Consider the following 17480-nt stretch of genomic DNA (forward strand, 5'->3'; position numbering starts at 1 on the left):
CGAAAATTAGACTTGATCGATCGAAACTTGTAAAGATTTAATTTTCCGCAAAAATTCCAATTCAGCCCAAGCCCATATGACGTGTAGGGTTAAGTATTTTACTTCAAGTATAAAAAGAAAAACCCTAGCTACATTTTAAAAGTCCTTGAAGAGTTGTGTGTTGAATCTTCTGTGAGATCTAGAGGTTTATACCTTTACACACACATGTAGAGCTATCAAGATCAAGATTCACTCAAGAACTTGATGATCTCTTCAGTTGCTACATAAAGAACTCTAAAGAAGATTAGAAACCTTTGAGTAGAGTCTCAAAGTCACAAGTAGGAGAACTTGTGGTTGCTGCAGATCAAAGAAAGAAGTAGTCTGTGAACTTGGAGCTGTCACGTGGTCATGATAGTAAGTTTTCTACACGAGGTAGCAATAGGATGTTAGTAGTTTAAGTTCTATTGTAAAAACTTCAATTCTTTCATAGTGGATCTGTTTTTACCTTGAGGATAGCTAGGTTAAATCCTCCCCAGGTTTTTTACCGATTAGATTTTCCTAGGTCATCATATCGTGGTGTTCTTTATTTTTTCTGCATTCTTTGCATGATATGATATTATTGTGTTAACCTAGAATTGAATAATTTGTCTAAGTAATCACTTGGCTAAATATCTAAGTTAAACAACTTGTGTTAAGGGGTCTAAAACTTAACAAGTGGTATCAAAGCAGATTAGTTCTTGTGTTTAGGTTTTTTGATTTAAGAGTTGATCCTTGACCCTGGTTGTCATGGATTCTTTAAAGTTCTTTTTGTTAAAAATCCAACTTTTCTATTTTTGGATCTTATGGCTTGTTGCATGTGTTAAGTTTTTCCTTGAGTATCTTGGTTTAATTACATGTGATGATAATTATGTGTGTTACACTACTTTAACCGCCTTAAAGGCACGTGATTCTTGTCTTTGGTATTTGGATAGTGGTTGTTCCAAGAATATGACAAGAAATAAAAGCATTATTCAAGACACTCTTTGAAGGAAAGATTGGGACAATCACGTTTAGAGATGGGAGCAAATCTGTGATCAAAGGCATTGGAACTGTGGACATTCCAGGATTGCCAGTATTTGAAGATGTCTAGTATGTTGATGGGCTAAAGGCTAACTTACTCAGCATCAGTCAGATTTGCGACAATGGATTGAATGTTTTCTTTACCAAGTTTGAATGTGAGATACTTGATAGAGGAGGTGACTGCATGTGTATTGGTGTTAGGACTGCTGATAACTGTTATGGTATAACACCAAGTATAACCAACAAGTGTTTCAGTGTAAAGATCAATCAAGTAGACCTATGGCATCAACGGTTGGGACACGCAAGTCACAAGCAATTAGAGAAGATCTCCAAGTGTAAAGCAGTTATTGGTTTGCCCAAGTTTGAAAAGATAGAGAAGAGCATATGTGGACCATGTCAGATGGATAAACAAGTGAAGTCCAAGCATCCATTTATAATTGAAGTTCAAACCTCAAGACCTTTGGAACTGTTGCACATTGATCTTATGGATCCTGCCAGCGTTCATAGTTTGGGTGGAAAGGGGTATATTCTAGTAGTTGCGGATGATTTTACTAGGTATACTTGGGTTGTACTTTTGAGAGATAAGGTCGAGACTCCTAAAAAGATGATACATCTGTGCAAGAAATTGCAAGTTGAAAAAGTTACTGTGATAGATAGAATTAGAAGTGATCATGGGAGAGAATTTGAGAACACAAAGCTGGCTACCTTCTTCAATGATCAAGGCATACATCCAGAGTTCTCTTCACTAAAGACACAAAAACATAATGGAATAGTGGAGCAGAAGAATAGGGTTATTCAAGAAATGGCTTGTGTCATGCTAAATAACAAGAAGATGCCCTAGTCTTTCTGGGGAGAAGCAGTTAACACTGCATGTCATACACTCAACCGAGTGTATTTCAGACTTGATTCTAAGAAAACTCCATATGAAGGAAAGGAAATGAGCCTATTGTAAAATACTTCATGATATTTGGAAATGACTGTTATATTCTGTGTGATAGGGAAAACCTAGAAAAGTTTGGTGCAAAAAGTGACAAGGGATATTTTCTAGGCTACTCTACCACTAATAGAGCGTATAGGGTGTACAATTTGAGAACCAAAACAATCATGGAGTGTTCAAATGTGGTGATCAATGATGAAGTATGTCCAAAATCTCATTCAGAAGACACTCCTCCGGTTCAAGAGAAGAATGTGGAGGTTGAAGATTCTTTTCTTGAAGAGTATGTTGGGAAGCATAGCGATGAAGAACTACAACTATTGAATGATACTATTTCAGAACCATTTGTTTCAAAACCATCTACCCCTGTTCTTGAAACTCAACAAGAACAAAGTGAGCCTAGTTCTTCATCTGAACAAAAAGGTACCTCAACATCTCCGATCAAAGGTCCATTTACTAGAATAAAGTTAAATCATACTGGCACAAACATATTGGGTAGTTTGAATGATAACATGAGAGTGAGGTCTAAAGCCTTGAATGTAATAACTCACTCATACTATCTATCCTAATTCGAACCCAAGAAAGTATATGAAGCACTTCAAGATGCTAATTGGATAAATTCTATGCATGAACAACTTCATCAATTTGTTCAGAATGATGTATGGGAGCTAGTTCCTAGACCAAATGGAGTGAATGTGATAGGAACTAAGTGGATTTTCAAGAGCAAGTTTGATGAACATGGAACAGTTATTAGAAATAAATCAAGACTTGTTGCTCAAGGATACACACAAGTGGAAAAGATTGGCTTTGATGAGACTTTTGTACCAGTAGCAAGACTGGAATCCATCATGATACTTTTGGCAATAGCAAGTCATTTGAATTTCAAGTTGTATCAAATTGATGTTAAGATTGCATTCTTGAATGAGATGTTGCAAGAAGATGTGTATGTTGAACAACCAAAAGGTTTTGTTGATTCTTACAAACTGAATGATGTCTACAAATTGAAGAGAGCACTCTATGGTTTGAAACAAGCTCCCAGGGCATGGTATGATAAGTTAACTACCTTTCTCACTAAGCATGGATTCAAAAGAGGATTTGCAGATACTACTATCTTCATACAAAAGGATAAGAATTATTTTGTAGTAGCTCAAATTTATGTTAATGATATCGCTTTTGGTGCTCTTAATGATTCTCTTGCTAAATCTTTTGTAGATGAAATGAAGAAGATGTTTGAAATGAGTATGGTTGGTGAACTGACTTATTTCTTGGGATTACAGGTGAAGCAAATGGATTCTGGAATTTACATCAACTAAGCAAAGTACACTAGAAACCTTGTTAAGAGATTTAGACTCGAAAAAGGTTGCAGATGCTAGAACACCAATGGCTGCAAATGCAAAATTAACCAATGATCCTTCAGGTGAGTCAGTTGATGTTACATTATATAGAAGCATGATTGGTTGTATTTTGTATTTAACTGCTAGTCGTTCAGATATTGCTTTTAGTGTTGGTGTATGCTCTAGGTTTCAAGCTAATCCTAAAGTTTCACATTTGCATGCTGTTAAAAGAATGATAAAATATGTTAGTGGAACTTGTGGTTATGGATTATTCTCTAGCAAAGAGTCCAATATGTCTCTTGCTAGATACTCAAATGCTAAATGAGCTAGCAATGGTAATGAAAGAAAAAGTACTACTGGTGGGTGTTAAGTTTTAGATCCCTGTAAACTAGATTGTTTAACCTAATTAATTAACCAAGTGTATACTTAGGTTTATTATTCAAATCTAGGTTAGAAAAATAATAATCATATCATGCAAAGCAGTGGAAAGTAAAGAACACAAAGATCTGATAACCTAAGAAAACCAAACCGATAAAAAACCTGGGGAGGATTTAACCTAGCTATCCTTAAGGTAAAAAGCAAATCCACTATGAAACAATTGAAGTTTGTATAATAAGACTTAGAGCACTAACATCTTATTGCTACCTTGAGTAGAAAACTTACTATCATGATCACGTGACAAGTTAAGTGCCTTTCAAGAAAGACAAGTTAAAGCCAAGTCAAGATTCCAAACCTTCTTCTTGCAGCAACTTCCAAGGTTCAAATCTTTTAGACTAGGCTTATTTATTCTGTAATCTTGAGTAAAATGTATTCTAGGATATTCAATGTACTCCTGTGGTTTTGTCACGAATTGCCAAAGGGGGAGATTATTGGGGACATATTTTTATGTAATTGACATATCCTTTAAGAAAATGAACTTTACTTGTATTTGGGTAAATCTAAGTAGGTTCAAGATGATCATTACAAGTGGTTAAATTGAAGATATGAATATTACTCAAGAACTACTCAAGAACTGCTCAAGAAAAGTGCAATCTGCAGGTCTCGACACCTCATCGATAGAAGCTCAATCTGTCAATATTCAATAAACCTCGACAGATGTCTCGATCTATCAAGTTTACAGGATTCAGTTTATAGCTAGCAACGTTTTTACTCTAAAAGACTATTTGTTTATGAGTTTGTATAATTCTTATTGGACTAGGAAAGCCCAAGGTTTGTGTAAATCTATTTGGAATAGAAGAGACCATTAAGCTCCTATTTAAAGGAGGTGGAAAAAGGAAAAACCTAACCCTAGAGAGCTTCATAAGGTTTTCTTTTTGAAACTCTAGCCCCTTCCTACAGAAGAAAGAGTTCTTGCTGCATTTCTTGTACGCCTTTGGGTTCTATAACCGAGTAAAGTCCCTTTCACCAACATTGAAGATCTTATTGGTGTTTCTATGTGAAGCTGTTGCAAATCAACTACAATAATCAAAGGATCGGTGTGGAGTTAGTCAAGTACTGAGATTCATGTAAAGGAGTAAGTCGCGTACTGGAATTCGCGCATCAAATTAGTTAGTCATGTACTGGGAGCCGTACATTAAAAAGGAGAGACTGTCATTACAGAACAAGTCCAATTGGGTATTGGGGTAAGGGTTCAACTGTAGGTTGGTATAAGGTACTGAGATATCTTTACTTGTAACCGCTTGTTGTGAACATAGTGGATTCTCGGGAGTGGTGACCTTAAAATCACCCGATGGAGTTTTTGCCTTGAAGGTTTTCCTCATTCGTAAACAAATCACAGTGTCAAATTTATTTTTCGCTGCACTTTAGTTTATTGGTGATTTATTTGTGCTACCACGTGTTTGCATATTAAATTGGTTAATTAATTAAATTTGGCTAATTAATCAATTAATTCAATACAAGAGGTCAATACGTTTTTGGCCTATCAAAAGTATCTCCAATCTACGCTGAACTTACCATACCTCACTTTCTCTCCGCCTAGGTTTTCCTCACTCTAAAGAGATAATGGGAAACCCTTAATCCGACACTTGTCTTATTGCAATCTCTGCTCACATTATTAAAAAGAAAAAAAAAATTAACACTTTTCTTGGAAATCTCATTTTCCTAATGAGGATGTTTATTTATAACTCTCTAAATGCCGATTTGGACCTTTTATTCCCCTATTGGCATAGTGTTTCCCACCCCCTCATTTGTCCAATTTTTTTTTAAGGATTTTTTTCTAATATTTTGAAAGGATATATAAATTCAGTGTTTAATACTTGAAAATGAAGTCCCAAGCCTCAAGATATATATATATATATATATATATATATATATATATTTTTTTTTTTTTTTTTTTTTTTTTTTTTTTTCAAAAGTGGAAAACTCACTATCGTTCTCTCTCTTAGAAAACTTTTTCATTCTGGCTACTCATTAGAAAACTTTTTCATAACCTTCCTACAAAACCCATGAAATTTCTCTTTTTTAAAAATTTGTTTTTAATTAAATCATCATTCAAGGGGGGAAAAAACCATTTTCTCACCAACAATCATCATATAAAAGAAGCATAAATACCATTTTGAAGAATCAAGCCCTAGCCGCCTGCACATTCATCAGTCTTAGCACTTGCATAAAAAAAAATATCATCGTTTATAGTAGTAGCCAGCAACACATGTATTCTATCAAAGGTCAAAGAACAGGCTTCTGGACGAATGATTCAAATGCCATAACGTGTACATTGTCAGACTTTTGATTCCTGAAAATAGTTTCCTGAGATAGTTCACCAATCACCACTAAATTCCTTAACAATATTAGTACATACAGGTAATCGTAAAATTTGACTCGTTTGTTCTATTGCTTTATTAATTGAAAATGTAAATAAATTCTGATGTCATGGAATATGAAAGCATGAATTGATTGATGATACATTGGACTAAAATTGTTACATGTGATAATGATAATCATAGGAAACATGATCACTTGAATTGCATATGGGGATATCTTAATCCCATACTCTTTGGAAGTGCATGTGCAATGCATCTCCACTAATTCTTTGGAAGTGCATGTGCAAATGCATCGCCAGTACTAATTCTATTATATTTTTTGAAGTTTAATACTTTGAAGTCTCTAAAATGATGAACAAGATTAATTCAACAAATAATATCTCAAATAATTAGCAAGAATGTAAATTAGCAAAAGTAGAAAATAAAGAGATGAGTTGAGGACTAATCTCACAGTGTCCTTGAAGGTTGATTCATGCCACCCTTGGTGCAACTGGTTTTGTTGGCCGAACAACCCATGATTAGACTACAATGTTGATCTTTATGATATACGCATTTCTACTAAAGGAGGTTCAAGATCATCCTTCTAATTCCTTGGATTTCTTTAATCAAATATATATAAATTGCAAAAAAATATGTCAGACCTCACATGCACAAGTTGCAATGGGATGGCACACATGAATGTGATATAGATAAAGCCTTTGTTGGCACTGAGCCCACTTTTTTAGGATATCAACGATCACTTACAGTTGTTTATAAATACATAAATGATCTCACTCCTTACAGCAATTTGAGACTCAAAAAATACCGTCTATCAAACTCTTCTCATAAACGCCATAAAAATGAGAGCTTTGTGCATTAAATATTATTATTTTATTTTATTGTAATAAAGAGCTGCATTTGTTTTTTGTCGTGCGAAATTACTTGATAATTTTTGAATATTTGATACTATTTCCGAATCTAACTATTTAACGTTGATCCCAACTCTTAAATGCCAGCTCTTCTTTGCGGTTTTTGCCACATAAGTTGAAAATGGCTGATCCTTTCACAAAAAGATAAAGAGTTCGGAAATCCGAAGTAATAATAAGGTTGTTCTGATATTTTAATTTGTCGTAAAAGAAATTGGAATATATTCTATGGGAATTTGCTAACACGTAACATCAAACATGGTTGCGTCATTCATTCATTCTTGTTTACTTTACATCTAGATCATAGATTACCCCTAAAATGTTGTTCTTGTCCAACAAATTTCACATTCTATGTATCTCTTTCAAAAAATTATTTGGTAAGATGTAAGCAATGAGCAATGAGAATTCGTCTGTAATATTCTGTTAAAAATATTCGACTTTAAACGAAATGCACCAAAAATATAGGGTCAACATAAAGAGAGAACAAAAAAAGGTAAACGGCAAGAATAAAAAAAAATTAAAAATATAACTAAACCATTAAGAAGTATTCAGTACCCTTCAATCAAGATTAAAGTCAATAAAATGATGCAAGATAGGGCAATAAGATAATAAGTTTAAAACATTCGCCTTGAAGAGTTTACGAAACGCATTGCAATGAGGACACAGTCAACGTGCATGGAAGCTTTCAGTCATTTCATTTTTAAATATACTATATCGACATATATAAGCCGAATTATTGGGTTGGCCAAAACAGTATGAAAACTATATAATAGCATTGAAGTGGTCAGGTTTCGTTGGTTTTTAAATACGTGCAGACATGGTTAAAGAATGGTTCACTTCATAAATTAAAAATTGATAAGGGTTTAAGAACTACCAAGCAAGAATGGTTCGCCCCATAAACTAAAAAATGATATAAATTCGAACAATTTATATGCTTTTTTTTTGTGTGTGAAAAACATGGACCGGTTCACTTTGACTCCTCTCTATAAATAGACATTTCCACATATGCTAAATTCTCATCCCTCATCCAAGCAAAGAATACTCAGAAGATAGAGATAACAAAACCTCAAAAATGATTAAAGGTGTTACTTACCTTATAACTGTGGCCCTTTTGGCTTTGGCATCCTCCCTTGTTTCTGCCTATGACCCTAGTCCTTAACAAAGACTTTTGTGTCGCAATCAACAACACCAATTCGGCTGGTATGTACATACTCTCATTATTATTAGCAGTAATAGTAATTTTCATCACGTTCATTTGAAATCATTAGAAGTTGCACAAATTAATGAAATTATCCCTCCAATAAATTAAAAAAAAAAAAATATATATATATATATATATATATTAATGAAAGCATGCCTTCTGGTTGTATCATCAGCTACATCAGATTTTTATTTTTTTACTTGACTTGTTATTGTCCATTGTTAAAGAAGTTTCTTTCTTTTTTTTTTTTCTGACAATGAAAAGCTTTTCTTTGTGTAGTATTTGTGAATGGGAAATTTTGTAAGGATCCAGCAGCTGTCACAGCCGATGATTTTTTCTTCCCCGGACTCAATATTCCTGCAATCACTACAAATAAAGTCGGATTCAATGTCACCCTTGTGAACGTTGATCTATTGCCGGGTTTGAACACTCTAGGCATATCTTTGGCCCGTCTTGACTTTGCACCATACGGCTTGGATCCTCCGCACATTCACCCTCGTGCCTCTGAGATTCTAGTAGTTGCAGAGGGTACTCTCTTAGTTGGATTTGTCACATCCAACCCAAACAAACTTTTCACCAAAGTTTTAAACAAGGGAGACGTCTTTGCATTCCCAATTGGCCTCATTCACTTTCAGTTTAACATAGGGCAGACCAACGCTGTTGCTTTTGCCGGTCTCAATAGCCAAAATCCCGGGGTGATTACCATTGCAAACGCGGTCTTTGGATCTTATCCTCCCATCAATCCTGATGTTCTCATTAAAGCCTTCCAAGTTGACAAGAATGTAGTTGATTATCTTCAAAAACAATTCTAGTTAAACCACAATTTGGAAAAGTATATGTAATAGAATGATTAATTGCTAGATAGTTCGAATAATGTCTTCCTTGTTTCTCTTCTTGTAATTCCATAGAAATAATTGTTATAGAATAAAATGGTTTTTTATGATTTTTTGTGTGTCATGGTGTCATAACAAACACTAAGCAGCCAAGATCCTTATCGTTTAACTGGTATCTCCCTGTGAAAAAGGTAATTTGTGCATCACTTAATCTTGATTACACCTTGCATACACAAGGTTTTAAAATTACAAGAACCTAACAATTAAATATAATGTGATCAAAATTGTTTTAAAAGTAGACAGAAGTTTGATTTTCATTTTTACAAATTGTATGAGTATAGAGCATTGGCGGAGCCAGAGGGGGGCGAGGGGGGGGGCACCTGCCCCCCCTGACTCCTAATTTTTTTTTTGTATTAGTAGTCACATGAAAAAAAAAAAAAAAAAAAAAAAAAAAAAAAAAAAAACCTCTACTTGTTGAAACTTGAAAGTGACCAAACCACCTATTTCACTATTTTTTTTTTTTATATCATTATTTACATCATTTTTACTATTTATGATACTTTTTACAGTATTTTATCTTTAAATGATGCTAGAGATATTACAAATTTTACTACTTATGTCTTACAAATTAGCATGTCACCAATCACAAAAAATAATTTCAAACATTTATTCATTATATTTTTTAAGTAACACTAATCATATTTTTACTCCATCAGTTTGTAAATTTTTTAGTAGCTATGAATTGGTTGTTTTTGTTTATTTATTTTAATAATATGAAATATATTCATATTTGCTTACAATTTTTTATTTATTTTGTTATTATTGTTAATTAATGTTTATTAGATAAATTTCACTTTTAATATCGTCTTTTAATTTTGCCCCCTCTAGACTAAAATCCTAACTCCGCCACTGGTATAGAGATTCTACTACTACTACTACACAATGTATTCATACCGAGGGAACATGGTAAAAATTATATATACGTTCTTATTAATTAGGGCAAATCGCAGCCTCACGTTTTCGGGAACTGTTGCAAATGGTTCTGGTGACAGTTTACTTCATGAAACGATTATCACAGGTATGGCAGTCAGTGATAAGTGTGAAAACATAGCTGCTTGTTGAAATGTTTTGGTCTGACATGTGGAATGCTCTTCTAAACTGTCTGTTATTGGGTCTGAAACGTAAATACAATAATAGGGTGTTTCAAATGTTGCATATTTGTTGGAGAATTTTTCTCAGATATTGTACGTTGACTCTACCTTAATGAATGAAATTTATAATTTTTTTTTCTTTAAAGGTCAGTTGAACATGCATGGTTGACACAAACGGAGTTTGAATGGGTATAATCTACTGTGTAATGCAACTTAAGTGCCCTATATGCACCATATTCAATCCATAATATAACACTACACAACTTGGACAAAGATTAGCTCCAAACTAATATAGAGGAATTTATTCCAAACCACTACGTCTTAATTTATAAGGTTATTCATCAATTCATGTGTATTATCTAAACATGTCCCATAACTAATAAAAAACATTTATGTGACTAAAATTACACATACAGGTAAATACAAAAAACTGTAAATAGAGATTATTTTTTTATTTTTCAAAATTTTTCTTTAAAATACTTCCTAAACTAATGTTCATAGGGCATCCGTTAACTTTTTTCTTATTTTATTTTATTGTAAGAAGAGCTACATTTGAGAATTAGGATCAACCATACATTGTTAGCTTCAGAAATAGTACCAAATCTTCAAAAGTCATCAAGTAATTTCATCATAATAAGGTTGTTATGATATTTTAATTTTGTCATAAAAAGAATTGGAATATGTTCCATGGGAATTCACTAACAAGTAACATCAAACATGATTGTGTCATTCTTGTTTACTTTACAGGTAGAACAATTCTGAAATGCTGTTCTATTCCCATATAATTTTGCTTTCTATCTCTTTCAAAAATTATTTGGTAAGATGTAAGCAATGGGACTTCGTCTCTAATCTGTAAAAATTCTTCCACTCTTAACGGATATGCACTAAAACATAGGGTCAACATATGGAGAACAAAAAATTATTGCATTGTATTTTCATATGTCTCTCACTATATATAATACCCAACTACAAAATATATTTAATTTGTTAGTTGTTACATCACCAAAAAAAAAAAAAAAAAAAAAAAAACTTCTAATATAAATCATAATTTCAAATAACACATATTGACTTTTAAAAGCATACAATCTATTATATTAATTCTATAATTATCCAATAAAACATATTCATATCAAATTTCCTTAGACATAGCGTGGGTCTGCGACTAGTTCTCTTCATAAGGACCATAACCTTCCAACAATCATCTTATAAAAAAAGCATAAATACAATTTTGAAGAGATCAAGCCCTAGCCACCTGCGCATTCTTCAGTTTTCAGTAATCAGCACTTGCATAAAAAACAATATCATCATTCAAACTTTCATGGTCGTAGCCAGCAACACATGTATTCTATCAAAGGTCAAAGAAGAGGCTTGTGCCATGATAATCATATGAAAAATGATAACTTGAATTGCATATGGGTGAGGGGGGGGGGGGGGGGGGGGCATTTTGATCCCAACTCTTTTTTTTTTTTTTTTTTTGTGTGGATGATCCCATACTCTTGGAAGTGTGCAACTGCATCTCCATTCAATTATATATTTATTAAAGTTTGGTACTGAAGCCTCTAAAATAATGGCGTAAAACGGTTTACCAAACATCTCTCCCATATTTAGTAGAAGTGAGAATTTTGTCTTATTAATGGGTATCTTTAAAGAAATTGTTAATAAATCATTTTAGAAATATTTTAATACCACTTTCATGGTAAATACAAAAACTGTAAATAGAGATTATTTTTTTATTTTTCAAAATTTTTATTTAAAATACTTCCTAAACTAATGTTCATAGGGCATCTGTTAACTTTTTTCTTATTTTATTTTATTGTAAGAAGAGCTGCATTTGAGAATTAGGATCAACCATACATATATAGTTAGATTCAGAAATAGTTCCAAATCTTCAAAAGTCATCAAGTAATTTCATCATAATAAGGTTGTTATGATATTTTAATTTTGTCATAAAAAGAATTGGAATATGTTCTATGGGAATTCACTAACAAGTAACATCAAACATGATTGTGTCATTCTTGTTTACTTTACAGGTAGAACAATTCCGAAATGTTGTTCTATTGCCATGTAATTTTGCTTTCTATCTCTTTCAAAAAATTATTTGGTAAGATGTAAGCAATGGGACTTCGTCTCTAATCTGTAAAAATTCCTCCACTCTTAACGGATATGCACCAAAACATAGGGTCAACATATAGAGAACAAAAAATGGAAATGGCAAGAATATACCAGATACCTAAGTAGTTGTTGGTCCTATAAAAACATTAAAATCTAACTACCTATTAAGAAGTATTTACTATTTAATTACCCACCAATTAAGATAAGGTCAATAAGAGAATAAGTACAAAACATTCGGCCTAGATAATTTACGCAACGGTGAAACATTATATTATACTAATGAGGACAGAGTCAACATACATGGGAGCTTCAGTGATTTCAATTTTAAAAATATATCAACACGAGGTTTATTTTTGGGTTGGCATCCACCCTTGTTTCTGCCTATGACCCTAGTCCTCTGCAAGACTTTTGTGTCGCAATCAACAACACCAATTCTGCTGGTATGTACATACTCTCATTATTATTAGCAGTAGTAGTAATTTTCATCAAGTTCATTTGAAATGATTAGAAGTTGTACACAACAATGAAATTATCCCTTCAATAAAAAATAATAATGAAAATATGCCTTATGGTTGTATCATCTACATCATATTTGTTTTACTTAGACTTGTTGTTTATTATTAGAAGTTCCCTTTCTTTTCTTTTTTGACAATGAAAAACTTTTCTTTGCGTAGTGTTTGTGAATGGAAAATTTTGCAAGGACCCAGTAGTCGTCATAGCCGATGATTTTTTCTTCCCCGAACTCAATATTCCCGCAAGCACTGCAAATAAAACTGGATTCAATGTCACCCTTGTGAACGTCGATCTATTACCAGGTTTGAACACTCTAGGCATATCTATGGCCCGTCTTGACTTTGCACCATATGGCTTGGATCCTCCGCACATTCACCCTCGTGCCTCTGAGATTCTAGTAGTTGCAGAGGGTACTCTCTTAGTTGGATTTGTCACATCCAACCCAAACAAACTTTTCACCAAAGTTTTAAACAAGGGAGACATCTTTGCATTCCCAATTGGCCTCATTCACTTTCAGTTTAACATAGGGCGGACCAACGCTGTTGCTTTTGCCGGTCTTAATAGCCAAAATCCCGGGGTGATCACCATTGCAAACACAGTCTTTGGATCTAATCCGCCCATCAATCGTGATGTTCTCATTAAAGCCTTCCAATTTGACAAGAATGTAATTGATTATCTTCAGAAACAATTCTAGTTAAACCACAATTTGGAAAAGTATATGTAATAGGAATGATTAACTGCTAGGTAGTTCAAATATTTTTTTCCACTCTTCCTTATTTCTCCTCTTGTAATGCCTTAGAAATAATTGTTATAAAATAAAATCATTATTTTTTATGATTGTTTGTATGTGTCATGATGTCATAACAAAGGCAGAGTAACCAAGATCTTTGTCGTTGAACTAGTACCTCCCGGTAATGAAGACATCCACGGTTCAAATTCCCCTATCCCTAATTATCAGTGTATTAAAAAAAATAAAGGCAGAGTAATTTGTGTAGCATTAATTAAATCTTGATTACACCTTGTATACACAACGTTTTTAAATCACAAGAACCCAACTATACCACTGCACATCCTTGGTGCAATGGTGACTCCACAAGTATAAGTGTTTGTGGGGTGTGGGGTGCAAAGGCCGGGGCTCAAGTCTCTAGGAGGGAGCTTCACACACATATATACTAAAATTAGAATTTCTACCTTGCGTCAACAAAAAAAAAAAGAACCTAACTATTAAATATAAACCAATCAATATTGTATTAAAGTAGACAAAAGCTTGAATTTTAGTTTTACAAATTGCATGTATGAATATTAAGGTTCTACCACAAAATGCATTCATATTGAGGAAACATGGTAAAAATCATACTACTTTTATGTAGAATATTATGTAAGGCAGTTGCAACGTGCCAATGTCCCTACGTAACTTTTTGTAAGATCAAATAAAAAATTTAAAATAAAAAAAAACTTTTCATAAGAAACAAATTGTCCCCTCTCTTGATATTTGTTGGGAAATTTAGATCCTGATTGATAGAATTAACAAGTTTTAAACTTAAGTTGTTAATTAGATTTATTATGAATAAACCTTGTTAAAAGAAACAAACATCAATATCATGTTAATATCATGCATAGAGACAAGATATGATGACCAGGAAAACTAATGAAACAAACTAGTTTCACAATAAAAAACCTGGGAGGAAACCTTTCCGAAAAACAATTCACTATAGTAAAGAGAAGTTTCAGATCTAATACAAAACTTTTATCCCTAGACTCTACAATCTCTGTAGATGAAATTACAGTAGAAACTTTTTTCCGCTTCAAAACCTTTGAACTCTTCAATATATGAACACCACCAATGATACACGGATCCTAGTACGTGACTAACTCCTTTGCACGAATCCTAGTATGTGACTAACTCTACCAACTTGAAAGTTCTTCACTTCATCAATAATGAAGATCAGAAAGTTCTTTGGTTACAAAATCCTTAGTGTAAAGACGCAGTAGCTTCTTTTAAAAAGAATAAGACACTAGGTCACCGTCTGCACATGTTCTCTTTGAATAAAAATCTTTAAAATAAGCCTTATGTATGTCTAGGGTTGTGAAAAAAGAAACCCTACACATACATATCAGCACGAGCCAAAAATCAGATCTAAAAATTTTGATTTTGTAGATCTCGACAAATTCAGCTTTTGTCGAACTTCGTTCTTATGTCTCAATAGATACTATTACTGTCGAGGTATTTGTCGAGATCCAATGAACAGCTTTTTCTTCACTTGTTTTTTGGTTCAATCTTCATGACTTTAATACTTGACTTGAACAAACTGTTTCTTGAAGTACTAAAAATCTCCCCCTTTGGCAATCCGTGACAAAACCACAACAAAAAAAATAATCATGAGAGAAGTCTTAAATCACTAAACTCATAACCACTTTTTGTATTACAAAATAAATCTATCCCTACTACAAACTCTTGAAAAACTTTGCAAGAAGAGAGTTCATGGCAAGATAGACTTTCACTACCCGTCTTTCTGAAACACTTAAACAAAATTCATCAAGGCATGATGTGTGAAACAAAAATAAAGATTGCGAACATAAAGAAACATGTGTATAAAGAGAGAGAAAAAACAACACACGTAGAGGTAGGTGAAGAAGAACATACATCATCATCATATATATGAAAATAAAGTACAATGTATGTAAAAATTGTCACAAGACTAGTGTATAAGAAGCTAAAAAAACTCCTAAAACAATGAGGTAAACACTTCCCCTAACAAGATAAAACACAACTCCCCCTTACAAAGGCATGTATTTCTCCCCCTAACATGTAGAATTTTAAAAAGAAACCACATTTTCTCTCCCTTTTTGCCATGATTGACAAAGGGTACAAGAAACTATAAAGCTTTACCCGAGAAACATAAAAATGATCTAAGATGACCAAGGGGGCACAAGGAATCCATATAAATGCATGAATGTAAAAAAAAAAGATGCTATGGATAACAAGATAAAAGAAATATGAAAAATATGTGAAAAACAATGCATGCAAGAGGGTTTTGATAGATTGAGAAGCTGTCAAGATGCTATCGAAAGAAAACCCAAAAATCTCGATGGATCAAGGATCTATTAAGAACCTATCGGGCAGACAGAGAGCTCAGAAATTTTCCTCAATGGATTGAGAAGCTGTCAAGGATTTGTCAAGATCACAAGAAGAAGGCTCGATAGAAAGGATATTTGTCAAGGAGCTGTCGAGCTTGAAGAAAAGAGGTTTTTCAAGATGGGAAAAACACATAGAGATAAATGCATAAATCAAGCTACTTACTCAAACATCAAACCAACATATTAAGCTCTCAAAACTCATCTCAAACAAGATACAGAGCATAAAGATCCAAAACGTGACACACGCACACACACACACATACTAAACAAGTTTAACCAATTTAATATTTCAAAAACAAGTTGAGACAATTTAGCAAGCATATATTAGCACATGTATCCCTTATGATGGTCAAATCACATTGTACCTGCACATGTATCAAGAGTAGCAAAGAGTATGAGTGTTGTGTGTGAAAACATAACAAGTGTACACAAGTTTCTCATATTATGATGATTTAAGATATGAGAACATCTAATACACTCACACACAATCATAACTGTTAGGACATATGTGGATCATGTTAGAACATATATTATGTAAATTGGTTAATCATTTGATGAAACGCACTTTACTTGTAATTTGATAGATTTAGAATGGATATAGTACTTCAAGGAATAAGAGTTCAAATATAGTATTGAAATCATGCAAATCTGTCTAAGAATCAAATGAAGAAATGGTGTTCATTAAAGCTCAACAAATAGCTCGACAGATAGATATTTATCGAGGTTTAATAACAAATCTCGACAGCTGCTCGACAAAAACAGTATCTATCGAGAATTACGAAATTCATATTTTCAAATTTGTTTTCATGCATATCCAAGTGTATTTGTGTAGGGTTTCTTTTCTCACAACCTTAGAAATATATAAGGATTTTTTTAAAGGCTGTCACACAAGGGAGTTAAGCATCCCTTCATGCATTGTGTGACTAAAGCCAAAAGTTGACTTACTTCATCTTTTCTTTGAAGAAACTACTATGTCTTTACGCCAAGGGTTTTGTAACTAAGAAACTTCTTGATCTTCATCGTTTGGATGAACTGAAGAACTTTGCAGCCAATATCTTTTTTAAGTTGGTGTATTAGTCACGTACTTGGATTCGTGCAAATGAGTAAGTCACGTACTGAGATCTATACATCGATTGGTTAGTCACGTACTGGGAGCCGTGCATTGAAAGGAGAGATTGTCACTACATTGCAAGTCCAATTGGGTATTGGGGTAAGGGTTCAACTGTAAGTTGGTATAAGGTATTGGGATTCCTTTACTTCTAACCGCTTATTTTGATAATAGTGAATTCTCAGGAGTGATGACCTTAAATTCACCCGGTGGGATTTTGCCTCAGTGGTTTTTCCAGTTCGTGAACAAATCACTTGTGTCAAATTTAATTTCTGCTGCATTTAGATAATTTGGTGATTTGTTTGTGCTACCACGCTTATTGCATGTAATTGAATCTAATTAATTAACTTGGCTAATTGATTGGTTAATTTACCAAAGGGGTCAATACATTCTTAGCCTCTTAATAGCTGTTTGATGAGGACTATCACCTGTGAGATACGTCATATAACTCTCA

General features: G+C 33.3%; 2 protein-coding genes across 2 annotated transcripts; both read left to right on the forward strand.

Annotated features, from left to right (window-relative positions):
• The first annotated feature begins 7972 nt into the window (after window positions 1-7972).
• On the forward strand, window positions 7973-9114 carry LOC142608123 (germin-like protein subfamily 1 member 17). The gene is made up of 2 exons (XM_075779834.1): window positions 7973-8170; window positions 8451-9114. Exons 1-2 carry the CDS (start codon window positions 8113-8115, stop codon window positions 8981-8983), a joined length of 591 nt encoding a protein of 196 aa, XP_075635949.1. The 5' UTR covers window positions 7973-8112; the 3' UTR covers window positions 8984-9114.
• A 926-nt stretch (window positions 9115-10040) lies between these two features.
• On the forward strand, window positions 10041-13474 carry LOC142606305 (germin-like protein subfamily 1 member 17). The gene is made up of 4 exons (XM_075777676.1): window positions 10041-10082; window positions 12186-12256; window positions 12613-12707; window positions 12942-13474. The coding sequence occupies exons 1-4, from the start codon at window positions 10041-10043 to the stop codon at window positions 13472-13474; spliced, it is 741 nt and encodes a 246-aa protein (XP_075633791.1).
• Window positions 13475-17480: the final 4006 nt, after the last annotated feature.

This window comes from Castanea sativa, chromosome 8 (assembly GCF_040712315.1).
Source record: "Castanea sativa cultivar Marrone di Chiusa Pesio chromosome 8, ASM4071231v1".
Taxonomy (NCBI): Eukaryota; Viridiplantae; Streptophyta; class Magnoliopsida; order Fagales; family Fagaceae; genus Castanea; species Castanea sativa.